The 24,047-nt window shown below is 39.2% G+C and overlaps 1 protein-coding gene and 1 long non-coding RNA gene across 3 annotated transcripts in view; one reads left to right on the top strand and one right to left on the bottom strand.

The window, feature by feature from the left end:
• COMMD1 (copper metabolism domain containing 1) overlaps positions 1 to 12,823 on the top strand; it is a 154,183-nt gene extending 141,360 nt beyond the window's left edge. Inside the window, exons 3-4 of one of the 2 annotated variants that reach the window (XM_022597178.2) lie at positions 4,067 to 4,131; positions 12,603 to 12,823. In XM_022597178.2, coding sequence (XP_022452886.1) covers positions 4,067 to 4,131; positions 12,603 to 12,657 — 120 coding nt within the window. In that variant the 3' untranslated portion in view covers positions 12,658 to 12,823. The remainder of the gene's footprint in view (positions 1 to 4,066; positions 4,132 to 12,602) is intronic. The other variant, XM_022597179.2, reaches the window with a different exon arrangement.
• Positions 1 to 24,047, bottom strand: part of LOC111186499 (uncharacterized) — a 48,270-nt gene that overhangs the window by 5,263 nt on the left and 18,960 nt on the right. The window contains exon 2 of the long non-coding RNA XR_002647862.3: positions 19,535 to 19,568. This is a non-coding gene — a long non-coding RNA (uncharacterized LOC111186499). The remainder of the gene's footprint in view (positions 1 to 19,534; positions 19,569 to 24,047) is intronic.

Here is a 24,047-nt window from a genome sequence, read left to right as displayed (position 1 = left end):
TTTGATCCCTGGTCGGGGAGCTAAGATCCCACATGCCATGCGGTACCGTCAAAAGAAAATAGATAAATAAAATAAAATTTTATTTTATCTTTTCATACTACAGATGTAAACCCTCATTTCGGCACAATAATGAGAACCTAATTTTCCGTTTGCTTTGCTAGAGGCCCCTCCTCACAGGTTGAAATGTGGGACACAGAAATTTACTTGTTTGTTTCATTTTATTTTTCTTCCCCCCTAGGGATCATTTGACTTTCATTTGAAGTTCTAATTGACATAGGGGGAAAAACAGAAAAATGGTGAAATATTTGAGATAGTAACATAGAAAAATACCAATTAAATTCGATTCCAAATCTCAAAAGTGGATTTGTATTTCTGTACTTTGAAGAATTGGTTCAGCTACTATAATCTTTTTTTGTTGTTTTGTTTTAATCTCTGACATAGAGTGATTTAACATAAATAGAATAATTTTATAGGTGTCTTCTAAGAGAAGGTGGGGAGAATGAGATTATTGTACTAAAACAATAGATTGGAAATGTTCTGCACACAAGCTCCCTTGTCCTCTTGCTATGGGCAAGGGAATTACGGAAATGAAGTAAGAATGGTATGTTAACTGTGGGCTTCCTGATTTTTCAGTGTTATTGTTGAAGATTAAAATTTGACTATAAGAAAATTGCTTGATTTGGCTGTTCTCTTTTTTCTTAGAACTGACAGTAATGAGTTGACAGGAAGGGATAGGCTTTGCACCTGAGCTCCTGACCCTGCTTTTAGTCACGGTATTCATTAGCACTCCCCTAAACAAGTTCACATTCTTGGCAGCTCTAACCTGGAGTCAGTAGAGATGCTGCTTAATCAACCAATATTATTTTAATGTTGCTGGGGTATGAGATACTGTGGTAAAATCAGAGAATGTAAGATACAGTTTACCCAACCCCATCTGTGTTAAGTTGCCTTGGATGCATTATCTCATTAATTCTTCACAGCAACCCTATCCCTTAAATCTGTTAAAAATCATCATTTTACAGATTAGGAATTTAAAACTTAGCCAGCCACACAGCTAGAAATAGTGAAGTTTTAATTTAGGTTTGGATTTAGGCTTGTATGACTTCAGAACCCATGTTCACTAATCACTGGGGGTAGGAACTAGGGAATAGATAGGCATTTGCACGTACATAGAATCTCATTATGAGAAAACATCAGACAAACCCAAATTAACATTCTATAAAATAACTAACATATTCTTCAAAAATGTCAAGATCAAGAAACACAAGACAGGTTGACTGAGAAACTATTCTAGATTAAAGGAGACTAAAGATGCATGACATCTAAATGCAATCAATGTGTGATTGTGGGTTTGATTTGGAAGCAGGAAAAAAAAACTTCATAAAGGACATTACTGAGGTATTTGATAAAATTTGAATGTAGACTGGGTTAGATAGTAGTGTTTATCAATATTATGTAACCGTGACTATATACGAAAATGTCTTGTCTTTAGGAAATATGCACTAAAATTTTTAGGATAAAAGGGCATGACATTCCTTATTTACTCTCACGTGGTTGTGAGAGAGAGGGAATGACAAAGAAAATGTGGCAAAGTATAAATAATTGAATAAATGGTGAATCTGGGGAAAGAGTATAGGAGAGTCATATTTTTGTCATTTTTTTGTATACTTGAAATGATGTAATGAAAATTTTTAAATGCCTTATATTCTATAAATGTGGCTAAAATTCTTCAGAAACCTTCAAAACACAACTGGGGCCAGGAGATGAGGACCATATTCTATTCATGCTTCCTCCATTGGCAAAGAACTTGCCAAACCAAGTTGAGGAGGTAAACATAGACTGTTATTTTGAAGAGGAAACATAAGTCATACTGTCAAGATGTTTTTCTTATATCTCCTTTGGGGACATACCTCTCTTTTCTTCAAAATAGTTCATTGTTTTCACTGATATTTTTGTCCCATTTCTTTGGCCCCTCTTAGATAGTTCATATTTCTGACTTACTGACATAATCTTGGATAGAGTGCTAAATATGTTCTTTTTAACAAAAGAATAAATTACAAAGTAGAGTAAACACTATTTTTACTAATTATTTATGTTCGTTTATTTTTATCTTTAACAGTGTATATGCCGTCTACATTCTCTCAGTTTTAGGTGGTTTTTAGTCAAGCCTTGATTACATATGAGTGAACTATGCTGTTTCGGGCATTATCAGGGGCACTCTTTTCCTTCAGTCCACCCAGTCCTGTTTACCCTTGCCTTGGCCAGAGAACAGATGTGGGCAAAATATGAAGGATGTTAAAGGTTTAAACTCATAATTTAATATATTTTTCTCTTTTTCCCAATACTTTTTCATTCTCTTTCCTTTTTAAAAAAATTGAGATATGACATATAACATTATATCAGTTTCAGATGTACAACATAATGATTTATTATTTTTATATATTGCAAAATGATCATATTTATCTTTTTGTTTTCCGAAAGGGCTTTTCAATGCTGATGTGATTTTTTTCAAGATGAATAATTTGGTGTTCCTGGGTTAGATAACAAGGCAGAACTGGGAATTCCTTCCGATTATAGATGGAAAGAACCCCAGGGTTAAGCAGGTATTTTGGTTCTACTGGCTGTGATCTGGGAGAAGGAGTCTCAGTCAAGGAGGTCCACACATTAGTCAATAGAACAACAAAAGCAAATGTCACCTCCCACTTCTGGTGATTGGGACAAGTAACTATATACTGTTGAATCCTCCCTCCCTCCCCCTGCCGCCACACACACACAGAAAGAGAGAGGGACTAAAAGGCCATCTTGCTTCAGAATAAGAACTCAGTCTCTTTATAATATGTCTCTGCATAGTAACTTTGGGTTATCGTACTATCAACACTCAGCTTTCCTTTGAGTCTGTTAAAGTTAACTTAATCATAGATCATAGACTAACTTTCACATGTGGGTACTTAGTGACTATAAATAATGTTGTTTATGTTATTATATATGAATGTGAGTCAGGATTGTGAAATGGTTAAGTGCTTGGACTCTGAAGCCAGACAGACCTGGGTTTAAAACTGGCTCTGCCACTTATTACCTGTGTGGTCTTAAACAAGTTGCTCATCTTTCCTTATCTGTAAAATGGGATAAAATTCTCCTCACCAATGTGAAATAATACATGTAAAGCACTTAGTGTTATGCCTGGCATTTTTATATCTTTGATAAATGTTAGCCATTGTTAGTTATCATTGCTATTAATATTATTATCATTAGTGTAATATCAGTATCCGCTTACATTTGCTAATGTCTTCAGATTTATCACACTTTTCCCATAATCTCTCCTACTCCTGCCTTCCAGGCTGACTTCTTTTTAATTGAGACATTTCATTTTTTAGGTGTTTCATTTTCCCCCAGGGTTCAGAGATGATCCTTGTATCCCCCTCAATCTCTTCTATTCCCTCCACTACTTCCAAAGCCTGCTGAATGAATGGTGACAAAGTAAGAAATTCTCTTTCTTCGCCAGTTAGGACCTGACTACGTGTTCTGTCTTTTGCAAAGGGCTGAACTTTTAATCCTAGTTTCTAGAACTGTGGGCAATATTAAGCAAATGAGGCCTTACTTTCTTTTCCTCCATAAATTGGAGCAGAAGTATATCAAAACCCATAAAATCCATTGCATTATCTGACGAAGTCTTCCTGCTGAATATAGCTAAAAAGATGTGATTTTGGGTCAGATGGACAAAGTCTGTCACTTCTACAGTTGTTTGAAGTACCTTAGCTTTGGCTTGGTCTCTACTTAGTTACGGGGTCGTTCTAAGGATCAGATGAGGTAGGTCATGCGTGTGAAAGGGCTTTCTAAACTGTAAAACACCATGTTAATATGACGGATGATTATTGTGTATGAACAAAGGCCCCAGCAACCTATGTGATGCCAGAATTCAACCCTAGACAGTAAAGATGCAATCTCCTCTCTTTCTGCCACCTCCAGAAGTTTTCAGTAAGCTATTTGAGCTAGAGAGGCTAGTGACTAACTTCATGCAGTGACCACAAATCCTTTCTTCTTCCCTCATCCCCATATTCTCTTACAGAATGTTACGCCAGATTCTGAGTCAGTCTTCAGAGCTGGACTTCGGGATACAGCGTGGCAAGCAAGGTACTTAATAGGATCTAGGAGTGAGGATTAGGAAAGATTTCTTTTGTGCCATTTTCCAACCCCCTTCCTGGCAGCCCCTATTGATTAAATGACATTTCAAAGTCGAGTTCAGTAAGGATGAGGCCAGATATGGCTTCTGCCAAACTGGGCTGGCAGATCTGAGCAGTCAGCAGATAGCTTGTGTGTGTGTGTGTGTGTGTGTGTGTTTCTTGTTTCTGGATTATTAGAAATTCTTTTCTGTACGATGTGAACAGCACACCTAGACTCGTGTGGGATCATCAGCATCATCATCATAACCACACTTAGGGGATGCCTGATAACACAGTACACTCCAAGCACTGGGGATTATTATGAACTGAATTGTGTCCCCCACAAATTCAAATGTTAAAATGAAGGTTACAACGGCCAGTGCCTCAGAGTGTTACTGTATTTGGAGTTAGTTGGAAATCCGACAAAATTAATCCCCATTCTCCACAACATTGCCCCCCCCCAAAAAAAATTCATCCAAAACTTCTTCTCCCTAAATCAGCGTTTTCTGAATTCAAAAGTCCTCTTATCCTTAGTCATTTCAGCCTTTGCCCTCCTTACATAAAGAAGGGCCAAGGGAAATGCTGCTTTATAACTATGCCTATTTTTGCTTAATTGTACTATCATGAATGACTTACAATAAACCACATTGAGAAAGCTGGGAATAGATAGATGGTGCTATTGGCAGAGCAATGGCATTGGCCTCTAATTAGACATCCTCTAGTTGTCCTCTAGTTGTCTTCTTCCCCTGCCAAGGATTTTGTCATTCATTGCCACACTCTTGTCTTTTTATTGGACATATTAAGGTGTTTCCCCCATTTTAATCTCTATGTTATCAAGAACCCCTTAGAAAGCAAGTGCCATTGCATACTTTGTTCCTGCCTAACTAATGGTATTGCCTAAATGAGCTACTCTGGATAAGGTGGGGTTTTTTGTTTGTTTTTGTTTTTTAATCTTCTCTATTCCTTTCATGAAATATATTTTAGTTTGTTTGTCAAAGTTGTTTGCAAATGAGTTTGCTCTGGAATGTACCTCATCAGGAATGATGAAGGGCCCCAATGTGAACTTCAAACTAAAATTAGCAACACTCCTTCTCATGTGCTAAAGAGTTTTGTCATTTGGTTTCTCTAAAATTTAAGTGAAATTTCTCCTTCCTTCAGTGTGATTTGCCTTTTCAGCTGTCTAGCAGTTGTTGCTCTGATTCTTTGTCCATTGTCACGTGGAAACTAGTTCTACTTAGCCAAAATTCTGTATTATTTCCTAAAGATCAAACCACAGCACCTAAAACTAGTTTTTTACCCAAATATTTTTCAGCCACAGTTTTTCAAAATACAGAAAATCTTAACAGCTGAATATTAAATCCAGCTGAAAATGAAAAGTTGTAAAATGAAGTAGAGCACAATATTTTGTAGAAATCAGCCAATGATCTAATTGTATTGAGCTTTTAGTGTTTACATAACTTGGCTCCATTTTATTTTCCTTTTTGGGTATTTCTAAAATACTAAATGTGTAAGTCTTGATGCTTATGTAAATCAGTACAAAATCGGGTATTTCTAATTAGTTCCCATTCTACTCTGTTAAATCTACACTAATCAGGTTTGAAAGTGTCCATATTGAGGGTCAGATGTAGGTGTTAGTGGGCAATGGATTGAATCAAAGAGCTGGGAATTCTGGACTTCATGTAAGTGGGGCTAGTCTCTGGGTTTCTTTTGGTTTGAGTGGTAAAGTGAAGATTGATGTGGTACCTTTACCTTTCACTATACACTGAAGAGGAGCAGATATGTGTCAGCCTGCTTTGAAATCTTTGGAGGAAGAAGAATAGTGATAGTCTTGGTTTAGCAGTACAGAATTTGGCCAATGAAAGAACCACTCATTCTTGCAAGGTCAAAACTATTTTCTCCCTTTCAGAAACAAGTCAGGTTGCCTGGGCCAAAATACATTTTCCTTTTGACCACACATTGGCAGGACAGGCATGTCCAGTTTTCTTCTAGGTCACAGCTCTAGATTTTTTCCAGCTAAGAAATATTCAACCAAAAGAATCTCAGGGTCCTGTTCTTGGCCTATTCCCACTTTCTCTCTTCTTAGAAATTCAAACAACTTTGAGTGGACAGTGTTCTTGGGATCTCATTGCCTTGTTGGGTCACAGGCCCTGAGCCTGCAGATGAAAATGAAAGCACCCCAGCAGAAGGATGTGTGTGTGTTTGTGTGTGTGTAAATTCAGCCTTTGGATTTCATTGAGATTGTCTTGCTAATGCCCCTTTATAAGGTTCACTAGGTTTTCCTGGTGCCTAGTGACCCGGGTGATCAGGTGATTAGAAAGGCACGGAGAGTATGGATCTGGGATCTGACTAGCTTAAGATACTTCATCTATGGATCTGTGCATCTGATATGGGTTATGTGATAAGGAGAAGGATTTGCCTTTGGTATTTTCCTACTTTTATGTTTTATGCCCTACCTATTCATCCCATTTCCCCCAGTCCCTCTTAATAGTAGGTACCCCTATGATTTAGGGCAGGCTACTTGGGTTCATCCTTTCTGGAGGAAAATAAATCTCTTGATTTAAGTTGTAGAAAGCTGTTAATGACTTTTTTGTATTACCTCTCCTGGGAGTATTTCTGTTTTAAAGACATTATCTAGGCTGAGAACAGTAGTCCTGGTTACTAAAGGAAGGGAAATATTTGGGATAAGAAGAACTTTCTGGCTTAAATTGCTACCATATGGGTATGATTTTCAAAAGTAGTTATGTGAAGTCACAGTTAAAGTTCCTCTAATTTCCTTTTCTATAAAACTTTTTGCAGAGCTGCTGTGATTTAGTCATACTAACCAGTTTAAATTTCACTTCCTTTTCCCATCTTGTAGAAATACTTAAAAGATGGACCAAAAAGGAGGAGGAAGTCAAGCAGCAGAGACCCAGATAATAGGTTTCTGAATAATGAAAATCTGATGTTATTTTATTTAAAAATTTTGCCACTTTATATAAAACCTGTGTGCGCCACTTGGAAAGTTGAAGTTAGGTGCCTTAGATTTGTTTAGCAGTAACTTATATCTGTGGTAGATCTGAAACTCCCTGGATACCTAATGTCTGTTTTCTCCCTTGAGTTTCTAGTTAGCTGATTAAAAATTCATGTTTTCTCATAAAGTTTATCTTTTAATGTAATAAGAATTTGTGAGAGTGGGGACTTTTTAATTTTTTTAAGCACTTTAAACTCCTATTGTCAGGTTGTTCTCACAAAAGTGTTTTGAAATGCCTGAATGACATCACCAGAAAACTCAGTAATTGTTATCCAGTGATGGTTAATGCTTTTATACTACACTGGTAATACTCTCTCTTCTTCTAGGAGATTGCAGGAATATGGATAAATACTTCCTCTAGAAGCTGCTCCAGCTCTGAAAGTACCATGTCTTAGTCCCACATATGGTCTTAGCACATTATGGACATCTGTTGAGTTTTGGGGTGAATCATTTTAATTTAGTTGCTTGGTCATTAAGTTTCAGTCGTAGCTTCCAAAAGAGTCTGATTTTAGTATTTTCTGATCTTCAGTAGCATAATTTGCTTCGTGATTTACAGTATAATTTTTTTTTCCCTTTTGGAAAATTGCTTTATCATGCTTTTTACCCAGTAGATGTAGGACTTGTCAGCTATTATATTTGAAATGAGGATTTCCTCAGGATTAAAAATGGCCTGAGTAAGGACCATTGGTTGTAATTATGTATTGCTAAAAATGTTCGTTGAAAGATTAAAAAACATTATAAATCACAAGTTTTCTTTTGGAAAGTATTGTTTTAAGCTACAGCATAAGCTATCCATTGCTTCAGATATAGGGTATAAGAACAGGTTGTAGAGATGAGGCCATGTGTCTGGTATCAAGACCCTTGATGCAAATTCTTCATGAAATGTCATCTCACACGGTTGTTGTTACTATTATTCTTTTTCTTCTTTTTTAATATCAAAATGCTGTTATAATTTTAATATCAAATGATGATAGAAAAAATTAAATACTGGTTCTGGTTCATACTATCATATTTATCACTTAGAGAGCAGCCTTTCTGCCAACTTAGTCATGATAAAAATTCTTGCTGTGCTCATCTTTGGAGTTTGTATTTGGTGATTATGTACTTTCACAGTCTGAAGAAACTCCTGTTTATACTGAAATAGTGATTGAGGCCAGAAGTAAAGTAGGAAATAAAGAAATGATACCCTTACATAGAAAATACTGGAAATGGCAGAGGAGAAGGAGTTGGGGGTAAGAGAATAAATGTCCTGACCTCTGTCTTCTCTTGTCAGAACCCAACTGTAAGCCAGAGAACAAAGGAATGACAATCTTATAGGACCTGGAACAAGGCAGAGAAAGGTGGAGAATGGCTATGAAAAGACAAGTGGAGAATAATCAGCACAGTTTTCAGGGAACTATAACATTTTAATTTTGGATAAGTGGTCCCTTTTGAAGTAACTTGGAGGATTCTTTGCCACAGAGAAGCTATTTTGAGGTCTCCTGAAAGAGTTAGGGAGCAGTATTGGTATAATTCTGAGAAAGCTGCAGGAAGTACAGGATTGAGTGGTGAACACAGATTTACTCATGAAGCTGTTTTAAACTTTTCTTGTGGGCAATGTTCAAAGCCTTTGGGTATCTTATTTATTATGTAATTTATCTTCAGGACACTATTGCCTATTTTGACCTTTGCCATACATTCTCTTCCTCTCTCCAGAAGACACAGAGTGGCGGAGCTGCAGCTCAGAGGGTTAATTTAAGTTTAGGAAAGGACAGCCCAAACAGAGGGATAGGCTTCATGGCTAAAAGTTTGTGCTCAGCCAAGAGTCCCTTTGTGTCAATAAATGAAGCCAAAAGAAGAATTGGAATAGCCTTATGAAAGCTGGTCACCTGTATGTGGCCTTCTGAATCAGTATTGGTTCGCAAGATCCTAAGGCATCCTTTCGCACTCTCATCCTCCATCCCCCAACTTTAGAATTTTTAAGAGGCCACAACATGTTAGAATTTGCCAAAGTTGTATTCTAATGCTAAATATGACCAATAATTTGGGGATAAAGCTTTATGGAAACTTTGCATGGGAAATAATACAGAAGATAGGCTATAAGATTTCTATTTTTTCTTATGTTCAGTTTATTCTAAATGGTTCTATTTAGGTATTTATTAAGTCATAGTCCTTTTTATTTTCTATCTTTAGCATTTTGTCACTGTAGTATTGTTTTGCCAAAGAATTGGTCAGGGTATGCTTCTGGACCTAGATAAGGAAGTCATTTAAATGGACAGTACACACAGAGAGGTTATTTAATAGTATGTAGATGGAGAAACCAAACATTTGCTTAATAACAGCCTTCAAATTTTATATAAAATAATAATCAATTATACTCTCTGACCCTGTTGGGAAATGAGTTTAAGCTAAAACATTAAAGATTTAGGTTTGACAAGTAAGAGTTTCCTGAAGAATGTCAGAGTGGTTACCTGGGAAAGGAGTTCCTTAGGAACATGTAAGATGTCCTTCTCTAGAAGTCATTAAAAGCTAGCTAGGTTTTTTTTGTTGTTAGTTTGGAGAGGGTGGCCTCTCAAAGGTCTCTTCTTAGGATTTTATGAATGTTTAGCTTTTGTACTTGGAAAGAATATTTGAATATTTTACCTTTGCTTTCTTTTCTAATTTGGAATAGTTACTTAAACCCTTGAATTTAGTACACTGCCATACTCACTGTGATCACAAAGTACATATTCTTAATAATGATGCACCTGCTTATTCACCTGATAACCATTTTCTGGCTCTATCCCATGATGTATCTGAACTCTGCTAAGAAGCAGGTTCTAACTCTTGACTCAGATATTTAAGTACAGGAATTTAGTCTTATCATCGCTCAGTATGACCAGATCAAGATGGATGACTTTGAGAAAAAAATCAAGTGTTTCAGATTGCTCTTGTACTTTCTGCGTCTGGCTTGAAAAGCATCACCTGCATTTCTAAAGATATTTTCAAGTGTTTTAGATGTATTTTCTGTAGGGCACCCCAGCCAAATGCAAAATTTGAACAAAGCTCCATGTGTTAAGCCCCAGTTTAAAGGCCCCTGAATTCCTGATAAAATATATATATATATATTTTTTTTTTTGGCGGTACGCGGGCCTCTCTCACTGTTGTGGCCTCTCCCGTTGTGGAGCACAGGCTCCGGACACGCAGGCTCAGCGGCCATTGCTCACGGGCCCAGCCGCTCCGCGACATGTGGGATCTTCCCGGACCGGGGCACGAACCCGTGTCCCCTACATCGGCAGGCGGACTCTCAACCACTGCACCACCAGGGAAGCCCCTGATAAAATATTTCGATGACATAACTAGATGAAGCTAGGCCTTGATAATATAGTTTCAGGTAAACTGTTTCTTCAAGAGTAATGTATGGTTACATGTGTCTTTCTAAGACTGTTAGTGTGCATTGTTTCCAGGGGAGAGAGTTGAAGGTTGGGAGTGTGTGGAAAATATTTGTTTAACTTTGGACTCTGTTTAGCCTGCTTTTTCTCTCTAGTATTTGATTCCCCTTAAAAGTAAACCAAGCTTCATTAATACTTAGAGGTCCAATCAAAGATAATTTGAATACTGAAACTTATAACAAATTAATGACCTTCAGTCAAAAAAGATCCTGGCTATTTATTAATAAACTTTGCTCAGGTTTTCCTATCTCTATGCACATTGTCCTTGATAGGCTTTTCCCATATAAATGGAAATCGAGGTGATTTATTATTGTAACTGACTTTATCTCACTGAGGTGAAACATGGATTACATCATCTTTTCTGCCAGTTTCCTAAATATATATGTTAGACTCTGGTAATTATTAGTTTCTAGACCATTGTTCCAAAGGCCAAATATTTTTAAATGTTTTAAAGTTGGGCTAAAGAGCTCAATAAAACTGAATGAAGAATAAGAGGCTTTCAAATCTGAGACCTGTTCTTAATTTAGCCAAGTGAAGTACCTAATTTGCCATACATTTGCTCTTATTTCCAAAAGGAGATAACCCTGCCTGTAGCTCAAACACAGGAGCATCTTTCTTTTTTTTAATTGGTTTTTGCTTTTGACTAAATGAAAACCTGGCAGTTTCTAAGCTCACATATGAGACTATAGTATACCCTTTCCTATTTAAATACATGTTTGAGGAAAAAGTTCCTTGTAGCCAGGGAAAGCTGCCTTTCCTCCCTTTGAAAGACTCTCATCTGAGAGGCCCCTTCTTCCCCCTCTGTACTTGTTTCTCCTGGGTGATGTTCAGTGCCATCAGTATAGACACAGCACAGCAGCTCACCAACAGCAAAGGTACTTTTACAAAGTCAGATCCTGAAGGTTCTTCTAGCTGATGACAGAGTGACTCCCTCCCTCTGAAGATGCTTATTGGTCTTCCTTTGCCTGCCACTTTGAATGGGGGTGGGGAATGCCATGTATTTAGAAAGGAAAATATAGAGAAAAGAACATTGATCTGGTGACTGTGCCATCAACAAACAGGGATAATAGGCATGTCATTTAACATGCCTGGGGCCTCAATTTCATAACCTGAAAAACAAGGTAGTTGGGTTATATGGTCTCTAAAAATTCATACTGCTCTAAAATTACATGGTTATTGTTCTTTGGGATCTTGAATATGGTCACTCTTAAAATCCTATACTTTTCCCTTGTCTCTCAAGACAGTGTGGACCTAGCATTTGTCCAGTGTTACATGAAATTTCTGTCACCACACTTCAAAGGCCCTTTTCTTTGATTTCTACCTAATTTGGGGTTGATTGATCCTAACAGTTATTGAGAGGAATGTTTTTGAGGGAAATCTTGGGAGAGTTGGCTTGTGGCAAGTGGAAAGGCCTCATAAATGTTTAAGGCTGTTTCAAGATCTGGTTATCTTTCAATTATCTGGTTGATGTTTCCCAAGCAACTTGTTCACAGCTTGTCACAATTTCTAGTATAACCACTAAATCCAAGGTAGCCCAATTCCGAGGCAAACACAGAGCCAATCTAAATCCTCCTTCCATTGTTTTTATTACAGGGTGCTATGGAGACAGCATGGACTTTGGAGTCAGCCAGAGCTGGGAGTTCACAATCTGACTCTGCCTTTTTCTGATTTTGTGATACAGGTTAACCTCCCTGTGTCTCAGAGTCATCATCTATAAAACAGCAATACTTAAGTACTTACCTTAAAAATTATTATGGGATTAATGTGATGACAGACAAGAAGAGCTTCTCATGTGCCTCTTAAAGAGAACACCAGACATTTGTATACCTCTTTAGCATTTATGAAACACCTCATAGAAGTAGTTTCATTTAGGGTGTTGTGTGGATAAAATATCATTTAGGTATTGAGGCCCGAGTCAGGCTTGCTGGGTAGGGGCCCTGGGCTTTGGAGCTAGGTCACACCAGATCCAGAGCCTTGGCTATCTTGAGGGTCTTGTCTAAAATATCCTTTTATATTTTCCAGGAATCTGAATTTCTGTGTTTGGAGTTTGATGAGGTCAAGGTCACCCAAGTCCTGAAGAAGCTCTCGGAGGTAGAAGAAAGTATCAGCACACTGATGCAGCCAGCCTAGCTGAAGATGGAGCTGTTGAAGCAAAGGTGTTCATGATCCCTCCCCAGGGACCTGCTTTTTAAAAAAAAAAATCTTATTCCCCCAATAGTATTAAATCCTCAAGTTCAAATCTTGCCTGCCTCAGCTTGCTACGATTTCTTTCTCTCTTCCTTTCATTTACTCTTATAGTTGATCTACTGCAGACGTTCTTATACTTCAGCATACAGAGGCACTCATAAAAGCATTTTTTTAAAAAAAAGGCCTTAAGGACCTTATCCACAGAGACTTGGATTCAGTAGGACTGGGGTGGGATCAGCTTTAGAAACCCTTGCTATGGTGGCTTATTCCTGGGTAGGATTATATACATGATAAATCATGTATAAATTTGGTCAAGGCTGACCGAATATGGCCTGAGCTGAGGCCTAGAGGAGCCTGCCTAACCTAGAAGAGGTTTACTGACCTTAGTAAGACATGAGATGCTTCTGGAACTGATTGAGGCATTTGTATTAGTTCTGCTTAAATCTTGGGGGGTCTGGTTTGATCTGAGCTACTGAGAAACTTGGGCTTTTCTGGAACCTAGAACTAAATTGGCCTCATCATAAAGGGTCTCCCTTCACTTATCTCAAGTCAGGATGGTGGGAAGGGAAAATGTCTCTTGAAGTGATGTGAGGTCTTTACCTCAGAAAATTTTACCTAAGTCATCAAATAAAACTTCTTCAAGACAATTTCTTCAAGAAAACTAGCATAAAAACTAGGTCCTGGGAATTCCCTGGTGGTGCGGTGGTTAAGGATCTGCCTGCCAACGTGGGGGACACGGGTTCAAGCCCTGGTCCGGGAAGATCCCACATGCCGTGGAGCAACTAAGCCCGTGTGCCACAACTACTGAGCCTGTGCTCTAGAGCCCGCGAGCCACAACTACTGAGCCTGTGAGCCACAGCTACTGAAGCCCGTGCCCCTAGAGCCCTTGCTCTGCAACAAAGAGAAGCCACTGCAATGAGAAGCCTGTGCACTGCAACAAAGAATAGTCCCCGCTCGCCGCAACTAGAGAAAGCCCGCGTGCAGCAACAAACACCCAACGTACCCAATAAATAAATAAACAAACAAACTAGGTCCTGGTAGAGAAGTTATACCAAACACCAAGAATATTCTAAGAGGAGGAAATGTCAACTAGTACATTGAGGCTATGGTCCTTGTTGAACAGGTTTTGTCATCTGACACTGATAACATTTAGAAACTTCAGTTGCCTTTGGGATGTAATGTGTCCCCAAAATGTAGTGCTCTTGGTATGTGGTTACAGCATATGTCAGTTCTAATGAGTTTATTCCAGGGCAGTAATAATTCCTCTTCTGTTAAGCATTTTCTCCTAAATCAGTTTAAAGACATTTTAGGAGCTTTTCCAAAACCCAAGCAGAAAATTTGGCTTCCTCCCTGATTAAAACCATCCCAGCAGTTAGCAGACAATAACCAGAAAGTTTTAAATGTAGCCCCTGTGGACCCTTCAGAAAACATCTTGAAACAGTATGGTAAATAGATTCAGAAAAGGTGCGTGGTTTGGCGAAAGAACTATTAAAACTTGCTTTCTGTTCTCAGGGCTACTGTCACGTGATCCAGGAGAATTTAGATAATGTCTCCTGCTGTAAAATGGAGGAAAAGAATATCTCATCAGATAATGGGATTCCAGATGTCACTGAAAGGAAGAACTGTAGCTACCATGTTAGTATTGAGTCACATTTCCAATGAAAGTCTGTGGAGGCCTGAAGGAACAGTCCATGGGCCCACAGGGAGAGGGCATCATTGTTGTGGTTTGAAGCTCTATTTAGGTCATTCTGTGAAAGTAATAGCCACAAAAGTGGACATGGGCTTTTTTATTATATCCCCAAACCCTAGGTCATTGGTAAAACTGTGAATGCGTACTGAATTTTTCAGAATAATGATAATAAAAGAAACTGGTTGCTGAAGGTGGGCCCCATATTTAACACTAAACACTTTTGAATGCAAGTGGTTTCAGACAGGGTGTGTTTGCATGTGTTTTATGTTTACTGGTGATTTTTTACTTTCTGATTGCCAAGGGAGTATTATGTTTATTATAGTCTATTGTGAAAATATAGTACTCACTAAGAAGAGTTAAATGACCCATCATTATTATTATTGAGGTATAGTTGATGTACAGAGCACACAGTTTTTAAGACTTTGATAAACATTACAAATTGCTCTCCAAAAAGGTTAATATCAGTTTGTATTACCTCTAAGAAAGTATGTGACTAAGTTATTCCCTTTCTTGCCTATTGGATATTATCTGCTTTTTGTATTTTCTGGTACTGACCTATTTTTGTAAATTTTTGCAAAGGGCACTTACTTATACTAGGACATCTTCCTGGGGATGGGGCAAGCATGGAGAAAGGACCAGGAAAGGAGAAAACTGGCATAAGGGTCCCAGCAGACCCCACTAGGTTTCCTACCTCTATAACCCTAGGTTAAAACCACTTTATTTTGAGTTCAGGAAATGTGGAGCAAAATAAAAATAATCCTCAGCCTGAATTGGGCCTTGTAGAAATTGTCCCTGCTTAAACCATAAGCACTGTAACTTCAGTCTGTTTAGAAACAGTACAGACAAGCCAAATGTTGCTTTCAAAATAAAGTCAGAAAGAATCTCCAGAGTTTAGCAGTTTCATGTTGATAGGGAGCAAAGGATTTGGCCTTATTCTCAGGACTGCCTTTTCTTGGAAGCTCTGGTTCCTATCAGCTTCATCAGTGGAGGCTTAAATTCGACTATTATAGCCTCCTCTTTCCTTTATATAACCTCTCTTCCCCCAGTCTTGCTTTAACGATGATTCAAAAGGAATTGCAGCATTTTAAAGTTTAGTTTAACTTAGTCTTTCCCAAGTGCAAGCAGGTGGTGAAAAGCAAACGATCACATTGAGTATCTGAAATCTTAAATAGCTGACATTGTGTCAAGCTAGTAATTATTGAAGTTCTTTTTTTAGACCTGAGTGAAAATTTGGAAAACAGAATATAATAGAAATTAAAGGAAAATAAATGTTAAACAGATGTTAGAAAATATTGTTTTCTGAAGTACACAATAAATATCTAGACCAGTGAAGGGACAAGGATATAGAAGGAGGCCTTCTGGAGTCAGATCAGAAATGGTTTGATACTTTTCTAAAAGAACAGGATGCTGGAAAAGATGGGCCTTTGTGAGACAGTTGCCACCTTATAATTCTTAACTGTCCAACTTCCCAGCCAAGGTTTTCAAATATTTTAGATGGTGATTTAGCCAGCAGAAGGGAAAACGTAAATAGAACATAATTAGTTTGCATTTAACTCTAGTTGCAAAGTGTACAGTTTTTTACCTCAAAATTTGAGAAATAACAATTTTTATCTAAGTGCAGTCAGTTCTCCCTTATCTGGGGACGGCCATAAACGTCTCTTACCACATCACAACTACATGCCGTGCTCACTAGCTTATGTTGCAAAGGAACCTGCCTCGGCCTGTTTCCTGTCAGATAAATGGTGCCAACCAACATAATTCACAAGTTTAGTACATATATTATCAGAATAAAATACTAAGCCTGTACATGAGAAGATAGTAAAATACGGGTATTTACATCTTTTACTCACCAAGCACTGTAAGTAGGCCTTTTGTTTCTCTCTTACCTGCTCTTGGCTAGTTTTCTGTTTCTTGCTAGTGTTAGGGTTTCAAGTTCTGTTGATTTACAGGATGGAGGTGGGGGAGAAATGGGAAGGGGGGAAATATAGGTTTGATTGCACAGTGGAATAAGAGATTAAACTACTAGTTTAAAGGAATTTAGGCTGAATAATGAAAATAGTTAAAATCCTTAATGCTTCTATTATACTGTTTTTACATTAAAGAAATAAAAATAAATTTGGGAATTTTATATGATTCATATTCTGGCTATTTTTAGAACCATGGCTAAAATTTGGCACTGATCTCAGAATGACCGATTTGGAGGCTTTTGTAGAAGCTATTTTATCATCTTGTCAAAATGGGGAAACATCTGGAGAGACAGGGCAGAGGACTTGTACAAGGCCGTCGTCAGGAAGAGACCTTAGGGTACTGTCTTCTATCTCTATGTTCTACCTGCCAGACTCACCAAAAGAATAAAATGTGCTTGTAGAAAATACCTATGTCCTAGCTCATTGTGTTTAGATGATGATAATTTTTCCAGTGATGATTTTTGTTTGGAGATATGACCTTGAGGGCTGTGAGGTCCAGTGTCACTTGCAACCTGCATCCACATTAGACCTGTCTCTGTGCTGAGGCTGCTAATGTCCTTTGTAGAGCCTGATGCTATTTCTTATTACCTTGGCTTCACTCAATGCCACCCATCTCTAGGACAATGTGCAAGATGAGTCTGCTGCCACATGGGGCTTCCTGGCTGTCCACAGTACCCAGACAGGCAGCAGATTATCCTTATCCTTGCTGGACAACCATGACCCAAGCTTACTAAATACAACATAACTCTTGTTCATTAATTCATTATAATAATGTCTATAGTGAATTCTGTAGCAGCCACTTCCTCACTGTTACGGTTTTCTCAACATGGTCTACCCACAGTGCAGTAGAAGAGAAGTCAGATTTTTTTTTTTTTTACATTTTAATTATAAAAGTAACACATGTTGGGAATTCCCTGGCTGTCCAGTGGTTAGGACTCCATGCTTCCACTGCAAGGGGCACAGGTTCAATCCCTGGTCAGGAAACTAAGATCCCATAAGCCGCATGGTGCAGCCAAAAAAAAAAAAAAAGTAACACGTGCTCATTAAAAATTATTAAAGATTATTTAATTTTTAAATCAGTATAGAATTGTATAGAATCAGTCTTCCTTGCCTTTTGCTTTTAAAAAAAGTCTCTCTCCCCTGAAGTAGTTGCTGTTAACAGTCTGGAAGGTGTGTTTCCTTCCAGACACTTTCTAGGCACATCAAAGTAAGGGGGTATATACATACATACATACACACACATATACTATATCTATATCCATATGTATGTTGATATAGTTATATGTTCAAGTATACCTTCAAAGCATCATTTTAGTGGTCCTTAACTTTTGGATGATACTTTATGTCTTAAAGAATCCAATGAAAGCTATGGTTTCTCTTTCCCAGAAAAAAGACATGCACATATTCACTGAATTTTTCATTCAGTGTCAGGAGTTTCATGAATTCCCAGAAAGCAATCTGCCACCACCTCTACCAATCCCCTAAGGTTTATGGAGCCAGGGACAGCCAAGAAAATAGCAACAATTTGTAGTGGATTTGGAGAGGATTATTATTTACAGCAGAAACCTAATGAATCCGTATACTCAGGGTGCTCTTAGTTGAATTTTCTGGTCAACAGAGTTTATCACAAAATATTTTTTAGTTACAAAACTTTGAATTAAAAACATTATAAAAAGTCTCAGTTCACTCCCCTCTGTGACAGACAAGGATCCCTCAGTACTCCATTCTCATCCCTTTGTGCCTGCTGAACTTTCACAACTGCCATCACAGCGCCTAAGCATTTTAGTATACCTCTTTGTCTGCACATCTGTCTCCCCCCACCCCTACCCCCGCCCCATGGCTGTGAACTCCTTAAGGAGAGGGACCTTATCTCATCATCTTTGTATGCTTCCCCCTCCCCCTGCCTACAAAAGTCTCCACAATTGTGCATGAGATGAATGAGCATCAGAGGTGTGATGATTGAGTTGAGTATTAATCAAATCCAGTGGTTCCATTTAGTAGGGAAAAAGAAAGCATTAGAGTCAGAGAGATGTAGGTTTCAATCACAGCTCTGCACAGGCCTGGCTGTGGGACCTCAGGCGAGTTTAGTTTTCTCATCTGAAAAATAGGGCTGATTTTTTTTTTTTAAGGGTTGATAAATCAAATTCACAGGATTAGATACTATAGGATAAATAGGATTTAGGAGATAGTCTCAGAGACATCTTTTAGAGACCCAAGGGCTCTTTGCCCGGGTCAAATCCTGGCTCTTTTATTTACAAGTTGTGCAAACTAGGGCAACTTATTTAACATCTCTTTGCCTCAGTTTCTTCATTTGTAAAAATGGGATGATAATACAATAATACCGACCTCAGTTGGCATACTAGGAGAATAAAATGAGTTAATATGTAGAAAGCACCTGGGATAATATCTGCACAGAGTTGGCACATATAAATGTTTGCTGTTGCTATTTTTATTATCATTATTACTACTGTTAGGAACTGTCTTCTTAGGAAGCTAAAACCAGTAACCATGAAGCAGTTTACAAGCATTTCAGGTCAGTGGTCAATTAAGTGCTAAATTGAATGGTACAAACACAATTGCTATGAGAGTTTCAGCAAAGAAAAAGGTCAGAGGGGGCTGGAGTCATCTGGAAAGGTTTATAAGCCAAAGCTTTTTAAAATCAGGTGAACTCGTGAAGATAGAGGGGTATGTTTTTGGATCTGGAGGTGGAAAGGGAACACGTTTCCAGGAATGGGTAGGGTCACACCTTTTCATGGAAGGGGCCTGCCTTTTCTCCTGTGGATGTTTACAATTCCGAATCTTATCTGGCTCACAATCTGGGGCTCAGGTTCTAGGTTATGAGTTGTCATAAATGGAGAGCTGAGAAAAGGGAGACTAATGCAGTTGTGTTCCTGTGGAAGACAATCAAAGTTAAACGTGGCTGGAGTCAGAGAATCTGTGACTGCTAACAGACGCAGGACTGTGCAACTAAACAAACCCCAAGGCTTACTCCCTCCCTGAGGAGGTGAGGCCACAAGCAGTTACTGTAGCATGCCTGGTGGAACTCTGGGCCCATTCTGGCTCGATTGAGAAGGAAGGTGAAGTCTGTTGTTCTTTCAAGGGTCGCTTACCTGCCTCCTGAAGAGAATCCCCAGGGCCTAGATTCTGGAAAGGGAAGGAAAAGCAATGAGAAATTAAAAACAACCTTTGTCTTGTTAGCCCATGAGATTCACGTTCATGCCCCGCAAGCACTTTGCAGGAAGGAATGAGTGGGTTTTTTTGGCTGCGTTGGGTCTTCGTTGCTGCGCGCGGGCTTTCTCTAGTTGTGGTGAGCAGGAGCTACTCTTCATTGCGGTGCGCAGGCTTCTCATTGCAGTGGCTTCTCTTGTTGTGGAGCATGGGCTCTAGGCACGTGGGCTTCAGTAGTTGTGGTATGTGGGCTCAGAAGTTGTGGCTCACGGGCTCTAGAGCGCAGGCTTAGTAGTTGTGGCGCATGGGCTTAGTTGCTCCGCGGCATGTGGGATCTTCCCAGACCAGGGCTCGAACCCATGTCCCCTGCATTGGCAACAGGATTCTTAACCACTGTGCCACCAAGGAAGCCCAGAATGAGTGTTCTTTAAAAAAAATTAATTCCTACCTGCTCTTTCCCACAAAGCAGAGTTCAGTTGTGGCGACTTAACGGGGGTGAAGGTTGTTACTCTGTAAAACTGAACTTTGCCCAGAGAGTTTGTATTTGCTGTCAACCAACAGCCAAAGAATGGCCCAGAAAGGCAGATGGGCCAGGTAACATTCACTGTCCCCTGGAGCCCCACCCTAACCTGGAGTGGCCGGCCCAGGTAGGGGCTAGAGGTGAGGTGCCAAATCCTCTGGGCACTGAAGGTCCACCTGGCTTTGGACCTCATAGACTAAGGAGGTGCCTTTCCCCAGATCCCCTCTGAAGTGGAAGAAAGCAAATCACTTCATAAATTACTTACTGTATGATCCATTAAACCATAGATGTAACCATTTCCTGGTTAGTGTACCACCACTTTAAATATGGTCTATAGGGAATTTAGAGAAAAATCTTTTCCCCCAGTATCAGGAAGTAAGTAAAATAAATAATAAGTAAGTAAATAATAACTAACCAGATAATTCGAGTAGAGGAGTATCCAGTGGGCAAGTTATCAGACCCACCCAATTCCCTTGCTGAGACAGATGGAAAAAAGCTGATCCTTCTTTGCATCTATGCTTATGTATGTAACTTTAGTAAATGGGGAAGAGTAAGGCAAAAGTTTAACAAACAGTCCCCTTTCCTCTCCCTGTACACATAGGGAGCTGTTGAATAAAAAGCCAAGGGAATTTGATTCTGAAGTTCCCTGAAGAGCTGGAGAAATCTCCTCACGGGGGACCTGACCCTGGGAGAATCAACTTGCAGCCCCTGTGGGAAAGCAGCCGGAGAATCACTGCTGCAGAGGTGAGACCCAGCTAGTTCCTGTTGACCTGCATGAGCCCCCGGAGAGAAGTGGTTGCTGCATAACAGCAGGGCCATTCTTTGTAGATGGAACACTACACCTAGTTTTGTACCTGGAAGCTTAGCCAATTAATAAGCCACTTAACTGTGGTTTGTTAAGAAGCTGGTTTGGGGAGACGACGAGGGTTTAAACTCTTATCCTTTCCTTCCATTTTATCTTATCCTTGTCCTGGAAAAGGACTGAAGATTGCTGGTGACTTGTTCCATTTCTCACCCTTATTTTGCCAGGTGCTAAATCACCCAGTCAGTCAGAATTAAGTACATGCTTCCAGCTAAGTTTTTTGAGAGATTAAAAATGTTTCAACTGTCAAAAGTATCACCATAGTCTTAGGAAAAATCAGGACTTTTGTAGGATTTCTGTGCTTTCATAGTTTTTTTGTTTTTTTCAGTTTTTTTAAATTATAAGTACAAAGAAGGGAGGAGACTCATAATCTTTTTTCAGGGACTGTTAAGGGTCTTAATCAGGCCTGATATCCCACAAAGTTTCCAGGGTGCCCTGTGGGAGGAGTATAGGGCTGCCCAAGAGGCCGAGGCCACTGGAAGAGGGATTGATTATATTTCAGGGTTAAGAGGGTACCTCCCATTCCGGGAGCTCAGAACATGGACCTTGGCCTTTTGGGTGGAAGTGTATGGACATTTCTGTCTTCAAGGAGCTGTTTTGGTTTGCTTTTAACTTTATGCAAATAATACATGGATACATTGTCCTTGAGAAGCATTTAAACCTTATAATTAAGGCTAAAGTCCTCTATGACCAATACCCTCCATCCTGGCTTCTTCCTCTTCTTCCTCAGCAATAACCTCTGTGATCACTTTGAGTGTATCTCCTTCCATGGTTTTTTTATGATTTTTACCTACCTGCATATATGGCCATATTTACAGTACTGTTTTATGTATTCCTGTAACACAAGTGCAATCACACTGTATGTATTATCCTGCAAATTGCTTTTTTCCCTCAACAGCATGTTTTGGAACTTTTCTAAATTAGTACTACAGAGACCAACAACCCACCAAACTGACATAGAGAATATTTCAAAGTGGAAGCATCTGAACTACAGAAGATGCTGAAAGAAATCTCATTAGAACTTCCCTTATCTGATCAGAACAGAGCTCTACTAGAGCCAGCTGCTAGCACTCTCCCCCCATCACCCTTACGGCTCAAATTAGGGAGGCTGACCTTGGGCACCGGGACATCCCCCCAAAATTGTGTAAACACATCTCACCAGAACCTTCCATCCTTTGAAGCCCAAAGCCCGTCCCCTCCTATTAACCTGGTATATAAACCTTTACTCCTAACTATTCTGGGAGCTACTCTAGAGTAGTACAGGGAGTACTATGGGGTGGTCCTGCATTCATAATATTAATACATTTTTCTCCTGTTAATTTGTGTGTTGTCAGTTCATGTGCATCGCACTCCCCTCAGTCAGACCTAAGTTGGTAGAGAAGTTTTTCCTCCCAAAAGTTTATATAAATTTACCTCACTAATTTCAACTGCTGCATAGTATTACAGAGAGACAATAGGTTTGGGTTTTGTTTTTCTTTAATTCCCTATCAATGGATTTTTAGGTTGTTTCCAGTTTTTCCCCATGGCAAACAATACTGCAGTGAATATACTTGCACATGCCTCCCAATATACATGTGCAAATATATCTTAGAAAACAGGAATTGCTATATCATGGGTTATACGCTTTTTAGATTCTAGACACTGGCAAATAGACTGGAGTACAATAAATGTTTAACAGCCAGTCTCCCATAAAAGGAGGTAGGGGCTAATTTGTAGCATTTGTCCTATTTCCATTGTGTGAGTTCTCCCACCATGGCCAATTTCAAACTACTAATATTCATTACTGAACTTGGATTTGGGACGAGTTATATACACTGTTAGCTCTTGCAAGCTGGTATGAACTGACTCCAGCACAGTTCGAGAATTCCTCAAACTCAGGATGCAGACAGATACCGGCAAATAGCCCTCCGAAGTAGCCCAACCAGCTTGTACTTTTGCAAGCAGTGTACGAACCTGTCTTGATAATATTACAGTTTTTTGCAAATATGAGTCAAAAAATGATACCTCATTTTGCCTTGCATATTCCCAGTCATCAATGAGGTTGAGCATCTTTTCACATTTTATCAGTATTTCCTGCTCTGTGAAATGGTCCATATCCTTTGCCTGTTTGTTTTTTCTTGTTGTTGTTTTACTTATTCATCTTTTTCTTACTGATGTGTTGGAGCCCTTGATGTAGTCTGAAAATATATTGTCCTTCAAGTAGTTTTCAATCTATTTTAGAGAATAAAATTGTAGAGGAATATTCCCAAATTCTATTGAGTACCTACTATATGAACATACCCATCAAGGACTGGGACTGAGAAAAGTACACATGGTGTACATCAAATTCTGTGTGTACTTGTGTACCATTGTGGTAGGGTCAGTTGAACACACATGTGCATACCACTAGTACTAATAACAAGTAATTACTGTGAAAAATACATAAATTGTATTTTGGCTCAGTCAGGCTATTTGTTGTATTTTTCATAAGCATATTATTGATCATTTCTCTTGGGGACACTTAGGTCACTGGACTTTTTTCCGAAGGAATATATATACCAGCACTTCTTATTCACACTGAAGTCTCTTGTGAGTCTTCCTGTGAGGTCTCATCCTCATCTTTTCACTGTTGGCCCTGATCTGAAAAGGTGCAGTGCTTTTCTTTCCAGGCTGTTCTTCCCTGAAAATGACTGGCTGCCCCAGCAGCTTGCTGTCTTCTGGGATGAATTAAGAACTACAGTTTTGCCCGGGAGGAACCAAGATGGCGGAGTAGAAGGACGTGCTCTCACTCCCTCTTGTGAGAACACCAGAATCACAACTAGCTGCTGGACAATCATCGACAGGAAGACACTGGAACTCACCAAAAAAGATACCCCACATCCAAAGACAAAAGAGAAGCCACAATGAGATGGTAGGAGGGGAGCAATCACAGTAAAATCATATCCCATAACTGCTGGGTGGGTGACTCACAGACTGGAGAACACTTATACCACAGAAGTCCACCCACTGGAGTGAAGGTTCTGAGCCCCACATCAGGCTTCCCAACCTGGGAGTCCGGCAACGGGAGGAGAAATTCCTAGAGAATCAGATTTTG

This window comes from Delphinapterus leucas, chromosome 13, assembly GCF_059928025.1.
Source record: "Delphinapterus leucas isolate spDelLeu-1000000601 "Yukka" chromosome 13, BTC_Dleu_Yukka2, whole genome shotgun sequence".
Classification (NCBI taxonomy): Eukaryota; Metazoa; Chordata; class Mammalia; order Artiodactyla; family Monodontidae; genus Delphinapterus; species Delphinapterus leucas.
This window is presented reverse-complemented; position numbering and strand designations above follow the sequence as displayed.